The following is a 20085-nucleotide window of genomic DNA, read 5'->3' as shown; positions in this document are numbered from 1 at the left end:
TAAATATACAAAGGCTGCCCATTTCACGGCTGTTATAATAATGAAAACGATTCAATAAGAAACCTTAGTCATAGCTAATGCACTTAAATTCAATAACAATTCAGAGGTGTGAGCAGCCATATCTGACATCTTTGCAGGCTGTAGATTTTAAACAGGGTATCAGGCTGCACTATAGCTAAAGACAGAAATTTGTGACCTGAGGGTCCCTGGACAGGGCCATGCTGCAGCAGCCTCCACAAAGGTACTTATGCTCAAATCATCCAGTGAGATTTCCACCTATATAAAATTGTCCACTGTACTGAATTACAGCCGCAGCTGAAATTGTAACTCTGCATTTTTTGGCATCTATTTCTTATTTTTCATTATGACAAAGGAGAACTGGTATTTACTCAAAACAGTCAGTATCCCTACTATTATTATCCATGCATTCAGTCATTTTCCTGAGCAGGGTCATGGGGGGGCCTGGAGTCTATCCCAGGCCGCGCAGCACACAAAGCAAGGGCACACCCTGGGCAGGATGCCAGTCCATCCAGGGCATGTACATACACACACTATCAGCGATTCAGAGATGCCATTTAGTCAAGCTGCATGTCTTTGCACTGTGAAAGGAAACTGAAACGCCCAGAACAGAACATACGAACTGCACACGCCCCGAGTGGAGGTGACTGCACACGCCCCGAGTGGAGGTGACTGCACACACCCGGAGTGGAGGTGATTCCACACGCCCCGAGTGGAGGTGACTGCACACACCCCGAGTGGAGGTGATTCCACATGCCCCGAGTGGAGGTGATTCCACACGCCCGGAGTGGAGGTGACTGCACATGCCCCGAGTGGAGGTGACTGCACACGCCCCGAGTGGAGGTGACTGCACACGCCCTGAGTGGAGGTGATTCCACACGCCCCAAGTGGAGGTGATTCCACACGCCCTGAGTGGAGGTGACTGCACACGCCCTGAGCGGAGGTGACTGCACACGCCCTGAGTGGAGGTGACTGCACACGCCCTGAGTGGAGGTGATTCCACACGCCCTGAGTGGAGGTGACTGCACACGCCCCGAGTGGAGGTGATTCCACACGCCCGGAGTGGAGGTGATTCCACACGCCCCGAGTGGAGGTGACTGCACACGCCCCGAGTGGAGGTGATTCCACACGCCCCGAGTGGAGGTGACTGCACACGCCCCGAGTGGAGGTGATTCCACACGCCCCGAGTGGAGGTGACTGCACACGCCCCGAGTGGAGGTGACTGCACACGCCCCGAGTGGAGGTGATTCCACACGCCCCGAGTGGAGGTGACTGCACACGCCCCGAGTGGAGGTGACTGCACACGCCCCGAGTGGAGGTGATTCCACATGCCCTGGCAATGTCAAGCGACAGTGTCACAGTGTCACTGCTTACTATTATTATACAGCAGAAGCATATCAAAACAGAAGTTTAACTTCTTCTATTGCAACACAATTTTAATTCAGTCTTTCTTGAATTATTTGTTCGTGATACTTATAATAGCCAAGAAAAAAATGTCTTCATTAGCTTTCAAGTGATATTTGCTTATTTTTGTAGTATGTAGTGATTATTGTATTCTCTTATTTGTGTTCAACTAAATGGTGGAAAAATTCTTCAGCCTTCAGATGTTAACTGAACTTTTCTGTAACAAAGAAAAAAACTGCTCACGTATTCATACGTATCTTTAACTAAAAATGTATAAATGGAAATGAAGATTATATATCACCCTTGAAAAGGTCGTTAAGAAAAGGAATCTTTTGTTAATTAATTAATCAATCAATCTTTTAATTAATTCATTTTTTGGGTGATGAGTCTATGAAGCACTAAGTGACATTTCTAAATTATTTCTGGATCCCAATGACTTCTATAATAATACTGAAAATAAAGTTTCAAAGATTTCATTTAGGAGAATGTATTATTAGAAATGTTTTAGTCAATAAAGTAGGACTAGTTATGGAACAATGGCGACTTGAAATTGTATGTTAATTGTGATTGTATACCCATGTCAATGAGTAGAATAAACTAAATTACTTACTATTCATCAGCCTCTGACCATAACTGCCTAAAATGAATGTAGCTGTAGATGCTGTGAGGCTTGTGTGATACTCTGCTGGAGCTGTTTGATTATGATAATTATATGTTTGAACAAAAATGGGAGTATTTCATTCCATGTTTTCCTGGATATTACATCTGCTGGTACCTGCTGTAGTCTGAAAACCCCCAGAATAACAGTGGATTCTTTGGTATTGCTGGATGAGGCATTTGTGTCTTTGATTTAGAAGAAGAATATTTAATTGGCTTTGATTGACAGGTAAGGACATTGTGTGCAGAAGATATTGGATTCTTGTAGAAAACGACAACAAATGTAAAAAGAAATGTACTGCTGGTTTAGAATATGTCAGGACAAGAGGTTCAACTTGTCTGGCTGATAACACTGTCATTATGAAGAGTGACATTGTGTTTCTATAATGATGGATGACGATCAAATAATTCAGCAAGCGATCAGGAAATATCCATTTCCTGGAATATCTTATCTGGAAAGGCTATAACTTGCCACTTGGCTGTTCACAGTTATTTGTTATTTCAAAATAGAAGTCAGATCAAGATGAATACTCTATAGTCATATCATTTTGATTGATTTATCCTGCTGTGTGTGTGTATGTGTGTGTGTGTGTTAGGGGGGGTATGTATATATTACATTGTGGGGACACAATGTGATAAAAATCTTCTATTTTGACATTTTGACCATTTTTTTAGTCCCCACAAGGGGAAACTCAATTTTATAAAAGTCTGTCACTGCAATCAAAAAGCTAAAAATTCTAAAAGTCATGTATTTTGTTTGGTTAATGATTGTTAAGGTTAAGGCTGGGTAGGGGTTAAGGTTACATTGCCACATGAATTATGCCCATAGGAATCAATGGAGGATACCTACAAAGATATGAATACTGTTCTCTCTGTGTGTGTGTGTGTGTGTGTGTGTGTGTGTGTGTGTGTGTGAGAGAGAGAGAGAGAGAGAGAGAGAGAGAGAGAGAGAGAGAGAGAGAGAGAGAGAGAGAGAGTATGTATGTCAGAGTACATTCAACGGGTAAAATATTGTTAGGATACATAGACAATATCCCTGCAAACTTATCTGATCTAAATTTAAATGTAATATTAAACACACAGAAAGTACCAAATACACTATATAAAAGTCAAGAAATATTTATAAACTGATATCACTTCAATGAATAATAATTAGCATTTTTGTTGAAATTGGCTTTTGAGCAGCTCAGCTGGTCTGCATTGCTTTTCAGAAGACAAATTAATCTATACAAAGGTTGTGGATGTCCAGAGCCTATCTGTAAGTTATAGGCACAAGGCATGGAACAACCCAGAATGCAGCGCCAACCCATTGCAGGGCGCACTCACACACCAGTTGCACGCACAGGCAATTCGAAACCTGCGGCTCACCTTAGCATGATTTTGAACTGTGGGTGGAAACCCCACGATGACACGGGGAGAACATGCAAACTCCACACACATGGAGCCGTAGTGACGATGTGAAGCCTGGTCCCAGAGGTGTGACACCACAGTGCCTAAGTAAGTATATATAAGTGAGTGAGTGAGTAAGATAGATAGATAGATGCTGGAATTTTTGTTCTATTAATTGTCTTCAGACCGTGTGTTTTGAAACGGATATTCACTTTCTATTTAAACTCATTCGACAAATCCCGCATTTATAGCGCGTGACCTCTAGGTGGCAGTGTTTACCATAGCACCACAGTCTTCCGCAGATACTGCATTAGAAGAGCAACACATGCTGTGCAAATGCGCATAAATTTTCACTTAAGTGATGAAATAACATATACCGAGAGTTTGTTTTTATTTTGGTTACTGCATGACATGGCATACCATAAAAATCAGAGCAAAACATGAAACGTATATCTCTAAAATATGAACCCGACAAACTGAACCCAGAACTGACTAGTATAGCTTGTATTGTATTATACAGGGCACTTACTAAGTAACCGAAATAAAACGGGTTACCGAACATCTCCCAGACTGCAGAACTGTCAGTGTCTAACAGCTTTTACACATTTTCAGCCGAGGGTTAAATTGTATGTGTTTAGTTTTATGCTGTTGCTGGAATTTATGAATGTCACAGTGCACGACATTTGATTAGTTCTCAACGTTGATTGTCTGGTACCAAGATTTGTGCTATTCGGCAGCATAAACGTTGTAAATAAAGGCCCCTCTTATGACAGGTATCTACAGTGTTAACCAAAAATTGGCATATGAAAAAGTGAGGGAATTGCGAATTCTCTTCGTGCAGACACCAGGGACACTGTCACGGCCGGCAAAGGAAAGTCCGGCTTCATCTGCAGCCTGCAGCAACTCAGGAAGTGTTTTTACCGACTCGCACTTAGCATAAGTGACTTTGGGTCCAGCCAATGGCCTTGCTGCCACTCCCCTTAATGTGACGCGGAATAAGAAACTATCCAATAACTGCTGTCAGGGGGCGGGGCGTCTTGGTGGCGTAACTTACCCACCCCCCCCCGCCGGGTTTGTAGAGAGTTACTGCATGGAATCCAGCGCTGAGAACCAGCAGTGAGCGAGGCACGGGAGTCTGTAATTGCACTGTTATACGATTAGATTATATAGACATGTACGTACCTGTTACCATCACGGAAATCTGATCAGAGCTGGATGATGACACTTGGGATATCGCGAAGAGAAAATGTATTTCCTTAATTTAGCAGAAAACAGGCATCTCTTACATTGGTAAATGGACATTGATCAGAGTGAACTTGTAATTCCTTTCTGCAATAGAAAAAGTGAGGCACGGGCTCCCTCTGCACTGAGAATAACATTAAAATAGATCCCACAGTCGTCGCAACACGGGCTTCTATGGAGTACGGTGATGTGGAGCGACTGCATGGACCCGCTCTGACCAGAGGAGCACAGTGCGATCAGGTGATCCTGATTACTGAAGAGGATCGCAAGCGACCTGCGGCACAGGCGTGAGTGCGATCGCAGCCAGCGGTGCAAAGTTGAAAGCCAGAACCAAGGCTTTAATTGATACATGCTTCGTTACCACGTCAATCTTTGACCCCCCCCCCCCGCCCCTCCATCCCAGCACCCTCATCCACCCCCCCTTCCCACACACACACACACACACAGTCTCCCTGGCCACCCCTGAGCATCGCTTCTCTCTCTCCGATGGATCACCGCGTATTCCGTCCCCGGGTCGGTGTGGAGCCGCGCTGACAATGAGCGAGCAGCTCGACACGCTGCACTTGGACTCGCTTTGTTTTTTTCTTACGGTCGCTGCTTGCGGGAACCATAATCTTGGGGAATCATGTGCGGCTCCAATATCTGGCCACGGGAAGCTTGTCTTCAGCCAAACCTTCGCTGACAGTACCTTTTTATAAGCGGTAAGAAAATGCGCATTATACTGTAACTATCAATTTTTCAAAATCTATTTATTTTTTTTCTTGTTAGTGTACAAGTGTGTGATTCTTTGTTGAGTGAAATATGACTATTAATATTGTTTTGCAAACGACGCGCTGTTTTCCTTAAGTTTATCAAGTGTTTGAAACGTCGCCTGGAGACTAGTTTTGTATTTTATTGGATTGCATCTTGGAAGATGATGCTGAGTACTTGAATGGTTACTCGGGGTGATTTGGCATTACCTTGGGGAATGGCTAACAGACTTAAAGGGGCTATTTTTCGAGGATGATGCGAAAAAACGGCATATATTATGGAAGAAAACAGTTACTGGATCATTTGTGTTGCTTTATATTAATCGATATGTTCTGATGATTATGACATATAAAACATCGAGTGCAATTTGATGGATATTAGTTTATAGAGCCATTTTTCCGTCATGTTTTCAACAGTGCGGTTGCTTTACAAGTAATAAGTAACATTGCTATTATCGTTTATTTATAGGGCGGTCTGGCAGCGGCTCCTGCAAATTCAGGGTTTGATGAATCTTGGTTTCTAGCACAGCTGTGCATGAAAGCAGACAACAAACGTTTGAAATAACAACTGGAAGACCATTAAGCAGTTGCTATGGACCCTAAGGATTTTTACCTGTTGGCCACCATGGTCACATTCTGTTGGCTAGATCCAGCTATTGCCCAAGAATTGATCTACCCTATTAGAGAGGAATTGCAGGAGAATACTCTCATTGGAAACATACCAAAGGATCTGAACATTTCACATACGAATGCTGTCACGGGAGCGAGTGCTAATCTGGTTTACAGGCTGGTTTCTAAAGCTGGGGATAACCCCTTGCTCAGAGTTTTGAGCAGTACAGGAGAGATCTTTACAACTTCAAACCGCATTGATAGAGAAAAGCTCTGTCCCAGCCCATCCAATGAGGAAAATGAATGTTCTTTTGAAATCGAGGTGGTCATCCTTCCAAATGACTATTTTAGGCTGATTAAAATCAAAATAATTGTGAAGGATACAAATGACAACGCTCCTATGTTTCCTTCTCCTGTTATAAACATTTCCATCCCGGAGAATACGCTGATTAACAGCCGGTTTGCAATCCCTTCCGCCACTGATCCGGACACCGGCTTCAACAGCGTGCAGCATTATGAGCTTATAAATGGGCAGAATGCCTTTGGCTTGGATATCGTGGAGACGCCGGAGGGGGAGAAGTGGCCGCAGCTGATCGTGCAGCAGAACTTAGACAGGGAGCAGAAGGACACCTATGTGATGAAGATCAAGGTTGAAGATGGGGGAAGTCCCCGCAAGTCCAGCACGGCCATCCTTCAGGTCACGGTGACGGACGTGAACGACAATCGGCCGGTTTTTAAAGAAAGTCAGATGGAGGTCCACATACCGGAGAATTCCCCAGTGGGCACTTCTGTGGTGCAGCTGCAAGCCACAGATGCAGATATCGGGCCCAATGCTGAGATCAGATACGTTTATGGACCCCAGGTTTCATCAGCCACTAAAAGGCTTTTTACATTGAACTCCACCACAGGCCTTATAACGGTGCAAAGGCTACTGGACAGAGAGGAAAGTGGAATCCACAAAATGGTAGTGCTGGCCAGTGACGGTAGCTCTAGTCCAGCTAGAGCCAGTGTTATTATTAACGTAACGGATGTTAATGATAATCCTCCAACTATAGATCTGAGGTATATTATCAGTCCAATTAATGGCACAGTTTTCCTGTCTGAGAAGGACCCTATTAATACTAAAATCGCTCTCATTTCGGTGTCAGATAAGGACACAGATGTCAATGGAAAAGTCATTTGTTTTATTGAAAAGGATGTCCCTTTCCACCTAAAAGCCGTCTATGACAACCAATATTTGTTAGAGACGTCCTCACTGCTTGATTATGAGAGCACCAAAGAATATAACTTTAAAATTGTAGCTTCTGATTCTGGCAAGCCAAGCTTGAATCAGACGGCTTTAGTCCGAGTGAGGTTAGAGGATGAGAATGACAACCCCCCCATTTTCACTCAGCCCGTAATCGAGCTGGCAGTCATGGAGAACAATAAAAGGGGCTTGTTCCTCACCACCATCAGCGCAATGGATGAGGACAGCGGAAAGAATGCGGAGATTGTTTACCAGCTCGGACCCAATGCCTCCTTCTTCGACCTTGACCGAAAAACGGGGATTTTGACAGCTTCACGGGTTTTCAACAGGGAGGACCAGGAACGCTTTCTGTTTACAGTGACGGCGAGAGACAATGGGACACCCCCGCTTCAGAGCCAAGCCGCCGTCATCGTCACTGTGCAGGACGAGAACGACAACAGCCCCAAGTTCACCCATAACCACTTCCAGTTCTTCGTGTCAGAGAACCTGCCCAAGTACAGCACAGTGGGAGTGATCACGGTCACTGACGCCGATGCTGGAGAGAATGCGGCCGTGATGCTCTCCATACTGAATGACGACGAAAACTTCATCTTAGACCCCTTTTCTGGAGTTATAAAGTCCAATGTGTCTTTTGACAGAGAGCAGCAGAGTTCCTACACCTTTGATGTCAGGGCAATGGATGGCGGGAGGCCTCCTTGCTCCTCGGCTGCCAAGGTAACCATAAATGTCATTGATGTCAACGATAACACCCCCATTGTTATTTATCCCCCATCAAATACTTCGTTCAAGTTGGTGCCCCTGTCTTCTATCCCTGGGTCAGTTGTGGCTGAGGTCTTCGCAGTGGATGGGGACACGGGCATGAATGCTGAGCTGAAATACACCATTGTAAGTGGCAACAACAATGGTTTGTTTAGGATCGACCCCGTAACGGGAAACATTACCCTGGAGGAGAAGCCGTCCGTCGCTGACATTGGTCTCCATCGGCTGGTGGTAAACATAAGCGATCTTGGTTACCCAAAGTCACTCCACACACTGGTTCTGGTCTTTCTGTATGTGAATGACACTGTGGGCAATGCCACACATATCTACGACCTCATTCGCCGAACCATGGAGACCCCTTTGGATAAGAACATAGGGGACAGCAGTGAGACTTACTCCAACGGAGACTACTTGACAATTATGATTGCTATTATGACGGGGGCTATGGTCGTAATCGTGGTCATATTCGTCACTGTCTTGCTGCGCTGTCGCCACGCGACGAGATTCAAGGCGGCACAGAGGAAAAAGCAGGGTGCTGAATGGATGTCCCCCAATCAGGAAAACAAGCAAAACAAGAAAAAGAAGCGAAAGAAAAGAAAGTCTCCCAAAAATTCCCTGCTGAACTTCGTCACCATTGAAGAAACCAAACCCGATGACCCGATGCGCAAACCTATTAATGGCACTATCAGTCTTCCAGCAGAGCTGGAGGAGCAAGGATTGGGACGCTTTGACTGGCGCACGACACCCACGTCCACCTTTAAACCCAGCAGCCCCGACCTGGCCCGGCACTACAAGTCGGCCTCGCCGCCTTCGGCCTTCCACCTGAAAGCCGACACGCCCGTGACGGTGAAGAAGCACCTCGTGGTTCAGGAGCTCCCGCTGGACAACACCTTTGTTGGGGGCTGCGATTCCCTCTCCAAGCGATCCTCCACTAGCTCAGACCACTTCAGTGCCTCTGAATGCAGCTCCCAGGGTGGATTCAAGACAAAGGGGCCGCTGCACAGCAAACAGGTAAAAGAGCACATTTACTGGTCTATAAGCTCAGCATACAGTTACTCGATGCAGCCACACTGAAGTGCCAGTGTATGCTGTTTGCTCTGCTTTGTGATTCTACGAGGATCTGCCTGTTACAGCCCCATTCATATACATATAAGCCAAAACCTGAAAATAATGAGGCGATTCATATGCTTCTGTACATTGTTTTAAAAATGGATGAATATGTACACATTTTGCTGTTAGAAAGACCAAACATTTTCATTTATTATTATTGTTTAGCTATTTTGTATTATGGTTTAAATCTTGAGCTCATGTTGTAAATACACAGACAAACCAGTTGCTGGTTATGAAGCCCCACATGGGCTGTGTTAGTGATTGGAAGAATGAGAAACTTAATGGCAAACTATTCGGTTACCCAAAGCAACAAAAAACATGTAAAGGAAACATTTTTTTCTGGCCTTTTTATATTTGTTTCCTGTAGGAATTCATATAACATAAAACAGCTGCTCGAAAATTGATATATCTATGTGTATACCTGCTTGTGTGTGTCAGTCATAGAGATAGCTGTATTCATTTCTGTTTATTACATTTTAATGTTTCCTTTTGGCGCCTAAATCAGTATTGCCAGAACATGTACGTACGTCTGTGTGGTCAGATTTTCATAAAAAACTTAATCTAGAGAAACAATTATGATAATGAATACTATGAAATAATTTTAACTTAACAGTTGCATCATAGCAGTGCATGATTAAACATGCTATAGAATTAATGATGAAAAAAGAACCATAGAAACTCTTAGAATGTTCATTTTTATCTACTTAATGATTCTGTATCATGATTTTGCAAAACCACTATTAATTTGAAGATTTTACAATAGTGTGATAGAACACACAGGAAGGAATATTAAGATGACCCATAGATGGCAGTGTTGCTCTTCAAGGAGTGACCTGGCGCTGTGCCAACATGCAGTAAGCCTGCTCTGTAATGGGAGTAGCAGAAGGTGCTGGCTGCTCCAAGCGCTCAGACATTCTGATGTCTAATGACAGAGCAAACCCACAGCAGATAAACAGTTACCCCCATGAGTGATAATACCTGGCCGTTATAATGGAAGACTGTGCAGCTTTTTACTTAAGTGGACTAAAGTTGACGCCAATGGCCATATTTGATGTTGATATTGTTTTTTAATTGTGAACGACAAGAAAAAAAAATAACGTCTAGACAAATGGCATTGTGGGGTGAGGAATTGCCATAAAGGGTATCGCACAAGAGGTGACAATGACCTTTTTGTTTGTAGAGAGCGGAATACAAGGGGACACATTTTATAAGCCTCCTTGGCAATCTTATAAAAGTATGTTTTATCTCTGCGTTAACAGAGTTCATTTTGACAAGGCTATTAGTTTATTTGTGGGCTGTTGGAATGGAAGTTTATATATATGCACAGACTTGTCAAGGGTACAAAACTATTCCTTAATGTTATTTTAAAACTTTACAATGCAATACGTAAGACGTGAGAAATATACAATATTGACTGGCCTTAAAATCATTGTGCGTTTTCCCAAGGTTGTAACATTATTTAGTTCAAACTACAGAAAGTGATTGATTGTGCTTTCATTCTGTATAAAGAAACATTTGTAACAGCAGTTTGAGGAATGAAAACATGTCCTTGTTTAAGTCAGTAACATATTTTGGTTTGAGTCTGTAAAACCCTCAGGGGGATTATAAATTTATTCATTTTTCTATTATTATTATTATTATTACTGTTATTATTAAACGACTGAAATCTGAAAACAGACTATGTGTAATACTTTAAGGCAAAACTTTGGAGGAAAAAAAACATACATTTATTGGAGAAATCTGTAATTTGTAGCTGAAACTGGCTGTATTGTTTCTGTTTACATTGATTGAGTGAACTGATTTAGTCACTAAAATGGTTGTTTTTTTAAACCCTGCCTGCACCACGCTGGTGTTGGCTGCCTAACATTCCGGGACACAGTCTTACCATCGCCCTTATTGGCTTAATGGTGCTTAAAATGGGTTCGTGTTTTTAAAAAAAACAAATTTCAAAGTGTAGTTTGAAAGCCTGCCAGAACTGATTTCTGCTGACAGAATTCCTGTAAGGCCGCTTTGCCTTACCTGCTCGCTTCACAGTTTGCCTTTGTTACGGCTCCTATTGTCACACTTTGGCCATCTCATTTCCACACACTTGTTGTGTGCTTCTAACAAAGGTTTGTTTTGACCTAATGAATAGGGAAGGATATTAGGCTGTTAACTGGAGATAGCATATATCCACAAGTGCAACTGAAAAATACAATGTAGTACTCTGCAAGTAAATGAAAATGCTGAATTATAACAGCACAATATGATAAATTTAGACAAGCATTCTCAAGGTCAGATTTAATTGTTCGACACTGCAATGCAAAACTGTCAACTTCCTAAATATTGCATATCATTATCACATGTTTTTGAAACCCTCTGTGAAATTTGCAGTGGTTCGTGAATTAGTCTGTTGACGGTACATGCCTAGGATGCTGGGGGGGGGGGGCAGGCTTGAAATAGCATTGAAGGCATATTTTAGGTCAATAAATTAAGCTATTACACTGAACAGCATGAATGACATTGAATTGCAGTGTCTATCTTAAGTCAGCCCTAACATTAGCCATTAAATCTAATGAAAAAACATCTTATACAAATCAGACCTATCTGGGACAGTTTAGTAGATAATAGTGATATAATTTATTTTCTGTTTTTCCAAAGGTTAATTTTACATGGTAATAAAAGATCTGGGTAGATGGCACATATATTGTTGTAAAGGATATATGTTTTTTTAATTTATGGACCATAACAGTGCTGTACTTAAGAGAGCTGATGTTTTAGTTCCCCTCGAGTGCCACTCATCTGGGCTTCAGTGATACTATTTGGGTGTCTCCTTTGCAGGATGTTGGCAGTAGGATGGCCTTAGTTTGTTATTAGATTACAAGTAACAATATAGGACTGACCGTCACTTGTCTTTTTTTGTTGCACAAGCTAAAGTCCAAAACTGAAGGTATTATTTAATTGCCCTAAAATAATTTGAGTCATTCTCCTAAATTATGATGAATTATGATAATGGAGATGCAATCACTTTTGAATAATGTACAGGTATTTTTGATTTATGAGTCCCTTCCCCTTAATGCATAGAGTGACCAAAGAGTCTATTTTAATTTATATTACTATAGTACATGAATGATAGTGTTTGTATTCAAGTAACTTAATATGCAACGTGAAACAGTATATCTTTGTTACTGCATCTGACCTTATTTACACGACCTAGATACAGTCACTGTCTATAATAGATCATATTATGAAAGATCTATGCTTTACTTTGAAATGGGAAACTTTTCCTAATAATACAGGGGAGATTCCAATATTAATTCATCCATTTGTTCACTGTTTTTACAACACTGCAGACAAATGAAGCAACTTAACACTCAACAACAACTTCTTGTATTTTCACGCATCTTTATTTGGAGTGAGAACGTTCCCGATGTTACCTGCCATTCTAGCTCTTTTCTGTTAATTTCATAGGTATTTTTTTCTTGTTTAAATGTAAGCCTCACATTTATGTGGCTTGTTAGGGGCGTGCAATGGCTCAGCGGGTACTGTAACCCCGATGCCACATACGTCTAGGGTTGGGGGTTACTATCCTGACTCTGCTCTATGTATCAGTTGGCATGTTCTCTTCATGTTGGTTTAACTGGGGGACTCTGGCTTCCTCTGCAATCTAAAGATATGCAGTCAGGCTAACAGGTGGCTCTAAATCGTCTGTAGCATTGTCCTGCGATGGACTGGCGTGCCGGTCCAGGGTCTATCTAGAGTCTGCCCTTTGCTGCCTGTGGCAGGCTCCAAGCTGTCTGAGGATGGATGGATAGGTGATTACACTGATTTTGTTGATAGTACCATGTAACCCTTTGCACATGTTCAATCATCCCGATGAAAAGTCTATTAGTTAAAGTGGAGTAATTTTCTAAGCATATCAGGTTGGCTGTCATGTGTATGTTTCTGCTTTAAAGGATTTTAAGGGAGACTTAAGAAAATCCACATTTCCTTATTAAAGCTGAAAAAAAAATGCTTTGATTTCCAGCTGTAGTTCGTTATCAGGTCAGTGCTGTTGAATATCTCATTTTCTTGGGATCGGCCATGCAAAGCTGAGAGCACACAAATATAGGAATTAATCATTTATATACTCACTGACATCTCAGTCCTTTAATTTTCTTTCTGTGACCCACATTTGACTCTTTGTAGGTTACTTGACCAAGTCATGTCATAAAATTTTTCCAAAAAATATTATTTGTTTATTATCCAAACACTCCTCCTTGCTAGGAAGCTGTTCTGCATCATCCCAAACTAAGAGGCTTGAAGAAAATGTTTCTTGGCTCCTTCTTTCTTGTTTGAAACAGAGGGGAAAATGGTAATGCTCCAGTATATTATGTATAATTTTATTGCAGTTCTGCCCTATACTGCTTTTTTGTTGTTAGTCCTCATTGGATGGGCTTTCTAAACCATGCAGGCTTTGATATTCCAAATCTGTCATTATGTTTCATAATTTCACCCTCTGTAGACCCATTCAAAGTCTAGGTATTAGGTATTGTGTGATGTGCCTAGGGACCTTGTCCTAGACAGGGTCATTGTGTGAGAAGCACTTACATTATTATTGCCATGGTCTGGTGATTCAGAAAATACTTGTATTATTAGTTAGGATACAAACTATATCCTAATTTGACAAGTAACAAAATTACCTTGAGCCTTAGTAAAAATTTTAAATTCAATATCTGTATTATACATTGTATATAAGCTGCTTTATTTTGCCTGGTAACCATGCTTCATGTGTTGTGATCTTCTGTTATTGACCTGTTTCAATTCCTGTAATCAATCTGAAGTTTGTATTGGGCTAAAATGCGGTAATCTACAAGTATAGATTCAAAGCAAAAAATAAACAACTTTAAAAGCATTGCTTGAATAAGTGTTTACACCATTACAATTTCATAATAAATGTTTCCAAATTGTTGTTTTGCTCATCCTCATTTTGTTCAAATTTTGCTTCTAGTTGAAATATCTCCACAAGTTACTCTAGTCAAGTATCCAATTTTCACACTATGTACTGAAAAATGAAATAGAATACATTTAACTCTGTACACTTTCTCAATGTTCTTTGTGGATCCGACTGTGTACATTAACCACCAGTCCTGTCGAGCCCATTAGGCTACCCAAAACTGGACGAGAACGAAGTACGATTCAGAGCAGCCAACTGACCCAAGAATACCCTTCAGAACCTGCCTTCGTCCATAGCGGCAATCTGAGTGTCCAGTGACTGGAGGGTATCGGTGTAGTTTCCAGCCTCCCTGGAGCTTTCTGGGAAGTAAAAAAGTTAGCTCTGAGGTACTCAGGCAGAGCACATGACGAAGCAGTCCAGTCGTTTCAATGGCTTGGCACCTTTTCAGGTAATTGCTGTGGAGATAGAAAGATGGGAAAATAATTAGATGACCTTCAGTTTAGCGTCTCAGTGTAAGGGACTGACTGCTGGATCTGGCAGTTGCTGCCAGAAGGTTCTAACACTTCCCCTGTCAGATATTTGACCGTGAGGGTAAAATCCAATGAGCTCTAAATAACCCTCTCTAAAAGTGTTAGGGTTACCAGTAACCACCTGGTTTCACTGCCACTTGTAGGTGGCATCCGAGGAATTCATTAATCCTTTTCCAGTTCAGTGGACAGGATTTCTACTGATTTTTATATCAAGGCCAGTGAATTACTCATCTTTTTTATTTACGGTGTTATATAGCTACCTTTGTCGGTAGCTCAATGCAGCACATACCGTAATTACTTAATGGTTGTGTCATAGAAGTCTCCCAAATAATGAAAAACTGAGGATCATTCCTGCCTGATGTCATCAGGCATCATAATATCTCCTCTGGACACACTGGACCCAAGCTCTAGCCATAACACATCTCAACAGCATTTCATCTGAAACACATAGGACTTTCACTATGTATATTGCGCATACACCATTTGTTTGTTTGTTTGTTTGTTTAATTCCCTGCACAATATTCTATTTCCACAATGTTCTGTTTGTGTACTGTATACTGTTTGCATGTCTGCTTTTTTCTACCGTGTACTGTCTTTGCTCTTTGTCTTTGTTTTGCACTATATGCATCTATGCACTTTATGTAATTCCTGTATATGAAAAAAAAATTCCACATGGGATTAATAAAGTTACCTTATACATAGATACATTTTAGAAGACAAAATTAGTTATAACAATTAGGAAGTAACATGCAGAAAAAAATACAGTGACAAATATTTACCTTTTCTGGGGAAGCTGTCTAGACTAGAAAAGGTAAAAATTAACAGTGGTCACTTATAATAAAACACATAAGCTCTGAAATTAAGCAGTGTTCATGGTATCTATGGTAGCTAAGCATGCCTCCATAATAAGATGTCAATGTTTTTGAATAGCCAAGTACTTAAATCCATCCACATTCTGAAGCAGAACTGAACTGGATTCAACTGGATTCAGAGTGATGGGTCTGGTTGTTTGTTGTGGTTTTGTGTGTGTGTTTGTGCTTGTGAACAAACCATCCACTGTGTAACTTAACTCACTTTATCATTTCGTTTTTATCCTGTGCTTCACTGAATCATCTTCAGGTTGGCTGACCTTTCTGGGTTTTGTGAAGGGTTAAAAGGTCCATAATTTTTCTGTAAATGATTTTTAATGATACCAAAAGGGAATCAGAAGTAACCTTATTTAATTTGGTTAAACTCGACTCTAAAACTCTCTGCTAAAAACATTGCTCTTGCGTAATAATCTAGCACTAAGCAGTAGTATGTGCAGTAATGTGCTTTACAAAGTAACGTGTGCAGTAAAGTACGAGTAGTCAGACCTACTAAGAAAGAAAAAAAGACAGTAAGCCTGAAAGATCTGTACCTTAGTACTGCTTAGTCTGCTTGACGTTGTCATTTTTCTAACTCACCTTTCCTGAGAGTCCCCAAGCCCCCGTAAGGACAGAAGGGCTTCTCTTATCAGTGCAGGAGAGCTAATATTCCACGCCTGAGGTCATTTCAGCCTTTCCAGTCCTTTCTCATTCTTCTTCCTATGTTTCCGATATGGTCAGTAACCTGGGCTAGAACTATTCAGTTATTTACTTGCTTGTTTTTATGCCCCATACTAATGTGTTAAATTAATGTGTGCACTGTGTGCATATGTTCTTCACAAGGTGAAGGAGCTGTTATGTTGAAGGTGTTCATCAACGTATAAATGACACAGTGAGTGCGTCTGTACATTCATCAAACAGCAATGGTCACTCCAGGTGTTGTGCTCCTTACACAGTATAACCTTGAATATCCCAACTTGGCAGGACAGCTAATAAGTTTTATAGAACGTGGAAGCCTATGGTACTCTGCACATCCTGGTTGAGCCTGAAAATCATAACCCTAGTTCCCACCCACAAGAACTCCTGGGTGATCTCTCGCTGGTGCGAGGAGTTTCAGCTCTAGTACCCACTTCTTACATTCCACTTTTACAGTTTGGCAGCCGTGAAAGGGAACGGAGAAGAGGAAAGAAAAGACGTTCCCAATAATGTCTAAATGTGTGGGCTGCTTGTGTCAAAGAGATTTAAAAATCTTTTGTTGCCTTTAGGCAGAATTTATGAGTCTCTGATTGAAGTGTTGTGGCTGCCAGCGGAGTCTGTGGTGTTTCAGGTTACACCAGGGGTGATAAGGAAGAAGCTCAGGTTGCGTTTCAGATGTTTACGACCAACAGGCAGCTCTTGCAGGCAAACCGACCTTCTGCCAACGCAACTCCCGCCACACTTAATAGGCAGAAGGTCTGTCAGGTAATTGCTGTCAGCTGGAACGATAACAAGACAAACCTTCAATTATATTTCTCAAAGTAGAGATGTCCCACGGTTGTCAACAGAGGGGGCTGGAACTACTTCAACCGGATTCAGAATGATGGAGCAGCACTGTTAGATGCAAAATGCAGTATTATTTTTGACATGCTACTTACTCCTTTAATATATCTTCCAAATGCAAGTATCACGTACAAAATAACAACTGGGTGCCTTGTGCCTTAGCTCTACCACATACAATTTAATGTTAATCATTTTAGGCAATTTCTGTGAAGGTAAATGCCATATCTTTGTGAATATATGCACCACAATAAGGATGTAAAGAAATGTCAAACAGGGATAGATTGAAGATTTTGTTTTAGTGTGTCTATACAGTATGTGTGGTAGCAACATCTTTTCTGTATTTACTTCAAATTGAGCTTGCAGATTCAAAATAAGTCGGCAGGACTGTTGTGATTTACACTGTTTTTTTAAGGTATCACTTTGATCTGCTAGATAATCGCCATGGATAACTACATTTGTTAACCAAATCAATCTATGATAATGATAATGGATTTTAAAACAGTCCAAAGCTGTTAGTCATATCTCTGGTGGCTGCAATTATTAGCAGATCTATAATTTAGGATTTGCTTGTGGGTACAGGCTGTATCTGGTGTACGGTTGTTTGGTAGCATTTACTGTTAGTATTAATGAAAAAAAATTCCATTCTGCTGATTAATATCTTTTATTTTGACTATGAAATACACTTTGCAAAAGTTGACAAACAGGAAAGCACAGTTAATTCGTACTGACATAATATAATGCAGATACACACTGCATGTAATGTATCTGTTGGCTCTATAACCTGTTAGTGTTTGAGTTGACGTTCGTAATGCTAGTGTAACCCTGAAATTTGATGTGGGTTACACTAGCATTATAAGATAAATTGGGCAATCTGAAGCACACAGCTTGCTGCTCACTTCAGAGTGACATTGCTGCAGTTTTCTGCATCTCATGAGAAAGAGCTCCACGAAACTGTGATATTATTGTTCCCAAATGGATTTGTATCAGCGGTATCTATGTGGCCTTTGAGGATGAACACATCTTTCTATGTATCATATAGCAGAAACATGGAATGACACTGTTTTTTAAGACATTCATATACATTACATTGAAAATTATTAATAAAGTTTTAATTCTAAATTCTTGCACTAGTTAACAGTTTTGTGAAACAAATGCACATGGGACTTCTATTGTTTATTCAATTCTGCAGCTCGGAGATCCTCCTTCACAGCTCCCTTAACATTTTGTACTATGCAGATAATCTGTATTGGCATTACTCATGGCTCTGTTTTGTTTATTTAATATTATATTTCATCAGAAATGCTAGCTTTAATGTTATATTTCATCAGAAATGCTAGCTTGCTGGCAGCCCCATGGCTCTGTGAGCAGCACTGCGGTTTCACACCTCCAGGGTTATGTTTGATTCTTGCCAGACTCTGAGTTGGAGTTTTCATGTTCTCTCCTTGTTCCTTCGGGCTCTGAAGATTCCTCCCACAGTCCAAAGCCATCCAGCATGCGTGGACCCGAGTCTCTAAATGCCCCGTAATGTGTGTGTGTGTGTGTGTGTGTGTGTGTGTGTGCGCCCCGGCATGCCATCCCATCCTGGGTCTTCCTTACCTTCTGACCCGTGCCTTCTGGGGTCAGCCCCAGGATCACAACAAAATTGCAGTGGATCAGCAGCGATGCAACCCGAATGGGTGCTAGATTGCTGAAGCTGAAGCTGATGTTAATGTTATCCGATTATAATACTTTTACTAAAAGAACCTGAATCCCTTTAATGAAAGTTTCTAAACTATTGCATTGCGATACAAATATCAATAAACAATCCATTACCAACCATGTATTGTTTTAGACTGTACATATTTCTTTTAACTCATAAATTCCTGTTTACTACATCTTCAGTAGAAGAAAACTCAAACAACTGATTAACACATGAAACTGAATGGAAAGCCATGCCAAGGAGAATTTTGGATGAATAAAGATAGTGGAATCATAATTGAGAAATGTCTGCACAATGCAGTCCACACAATATAATGTGTCTAATGTTCTGCATGATCAAATTATCATTTTCTGATGCTGGTGGAGAAAACTGGGACACAGAAACTGGGAAGCTTTACCAAGATGATGTCTAATACCAAACATTTTTATTCCCAAAGTCTGTGCATACCATTGGAGAATGACTGCAGGTCTGGGATGTAAAAGAGCCCCCTACCCTACTTCAGACTAAATCAGTACTTTACATTGATCCTGCTTTGCCTTGTTTTTTGCTTCCAAGAGAAAACTGCACTTATTTCATGGTGAAATGGAGGATTGATTCTCTCTGTACACTTGTTGATGAGATCTGTTGAAAGAGATTTTTTTTTTGTCACCGCTGTGTTGAAATTCAGTTAAACAATAGTAAGATTCAAATGATATACTGTATGTCGTTCATGCAAATATCTAATCTGCCAATCATGTGGCAGCAGCTCAATGCATAAATGGATCAAGAACTTCAGGTAATCATGAATTCAAATACCAGAATGGGAAAAACTTGGGATCTAAGTGTCTTTGACCATCGCATGCTTGTTGGTGCCAGGCAGGGTGGTTCCAGTATTTCAGATACTGCAGATTTCCTGGGATTTTCATGGACGGCAGCCTCTAGAGTTTTCACATAATGATGAAAATAAACATCCACTGAGTGGTAGTTCTTGTTGATGAGAGAGAGCTCAGAAGAGAATGGCCAGACTGGTTCAAGTCGGCAAGGAGGATATAGTAACTCAAATCACTACTCTTGAAACCAGCGGTGAGCAGAAAAGTATCCCTTAATGCACAACACTCTGAACATTAGTACAGAAGCAGAAGACCATACTGGCTTCCACTCCTGTCAGCTAGTAACAGGCAACTGAAGCTGCAAAGGCCAAAGGCTCACTGAAAGCGAAAAGCCGGACATTAGAAAAGAGGCCTCCTGATGTGATGAAACTCAATTTCTGCTACAACGTGCAGATGGTTGGATCTGAATCTGGTGTAGAGAGCATGAATCCATGCACTCAACGGGCATTGTGCAGACAGTTCAGGCTGGTGTTGGTGGCGTCAGGGTGTGGGGAATGTTTTCTTG

The 20085-nt window shown here is 41.2% G+C and overlaps 1 protein-coding gene across 6 annotated transcripts in view; it reads left to right on the top strand.

Moving 5' to 3' along the window:
* The first annotated feature begins 5133 nt into the window (after positions 1-5133).
* Positions 5134-20085, top strand: part of LOC111834140 (protocadherin-9) — a 158408-nt gene continuing 143456 nt past the window's right edge. For 5 of the 6 annotated variants that reach the window (XR_002835926.2, XM_023793108.2, XM_023793109.2 and 2 more), the window contains exons 1-2: positions 5134-5411; positions 5929-9084. Coding sequence is in view for 5 of the 6 variants with exons in the window: in XM_023793108.2 (XP_023648876.1) it covers positions 6052-9084 (3033 nt within the window). In the remaining variant the exon portion in view is untranslated. The remainder of the gene's footprint in view (positions 5412-5928; positions 9085-20085) is intronic. The other variant, XM_023793107.2, reaches the window with a different exon arrangement.

Source organism: Paramormyrops kingsleyae, chromosome 16, assembly GCF_048594095.1.
Source record: "Paramormyrops kingsleyae isolate MSU_618 chromosome 16, PKINGS_0.4, whole genome shotgun sequence".
Classification (NCBI taxonomy): Eukaryota; Metazoa; Chordata; class Actinopteri; order Osteoglossiformes; family Mormyridae; genus Paramormyrops; species Paramormyrops kingsleyae.
Note: the sequence above shows the minus strand (reverse complement) of the source record. Positions and strands in the feature narration are given on the sequence as shown.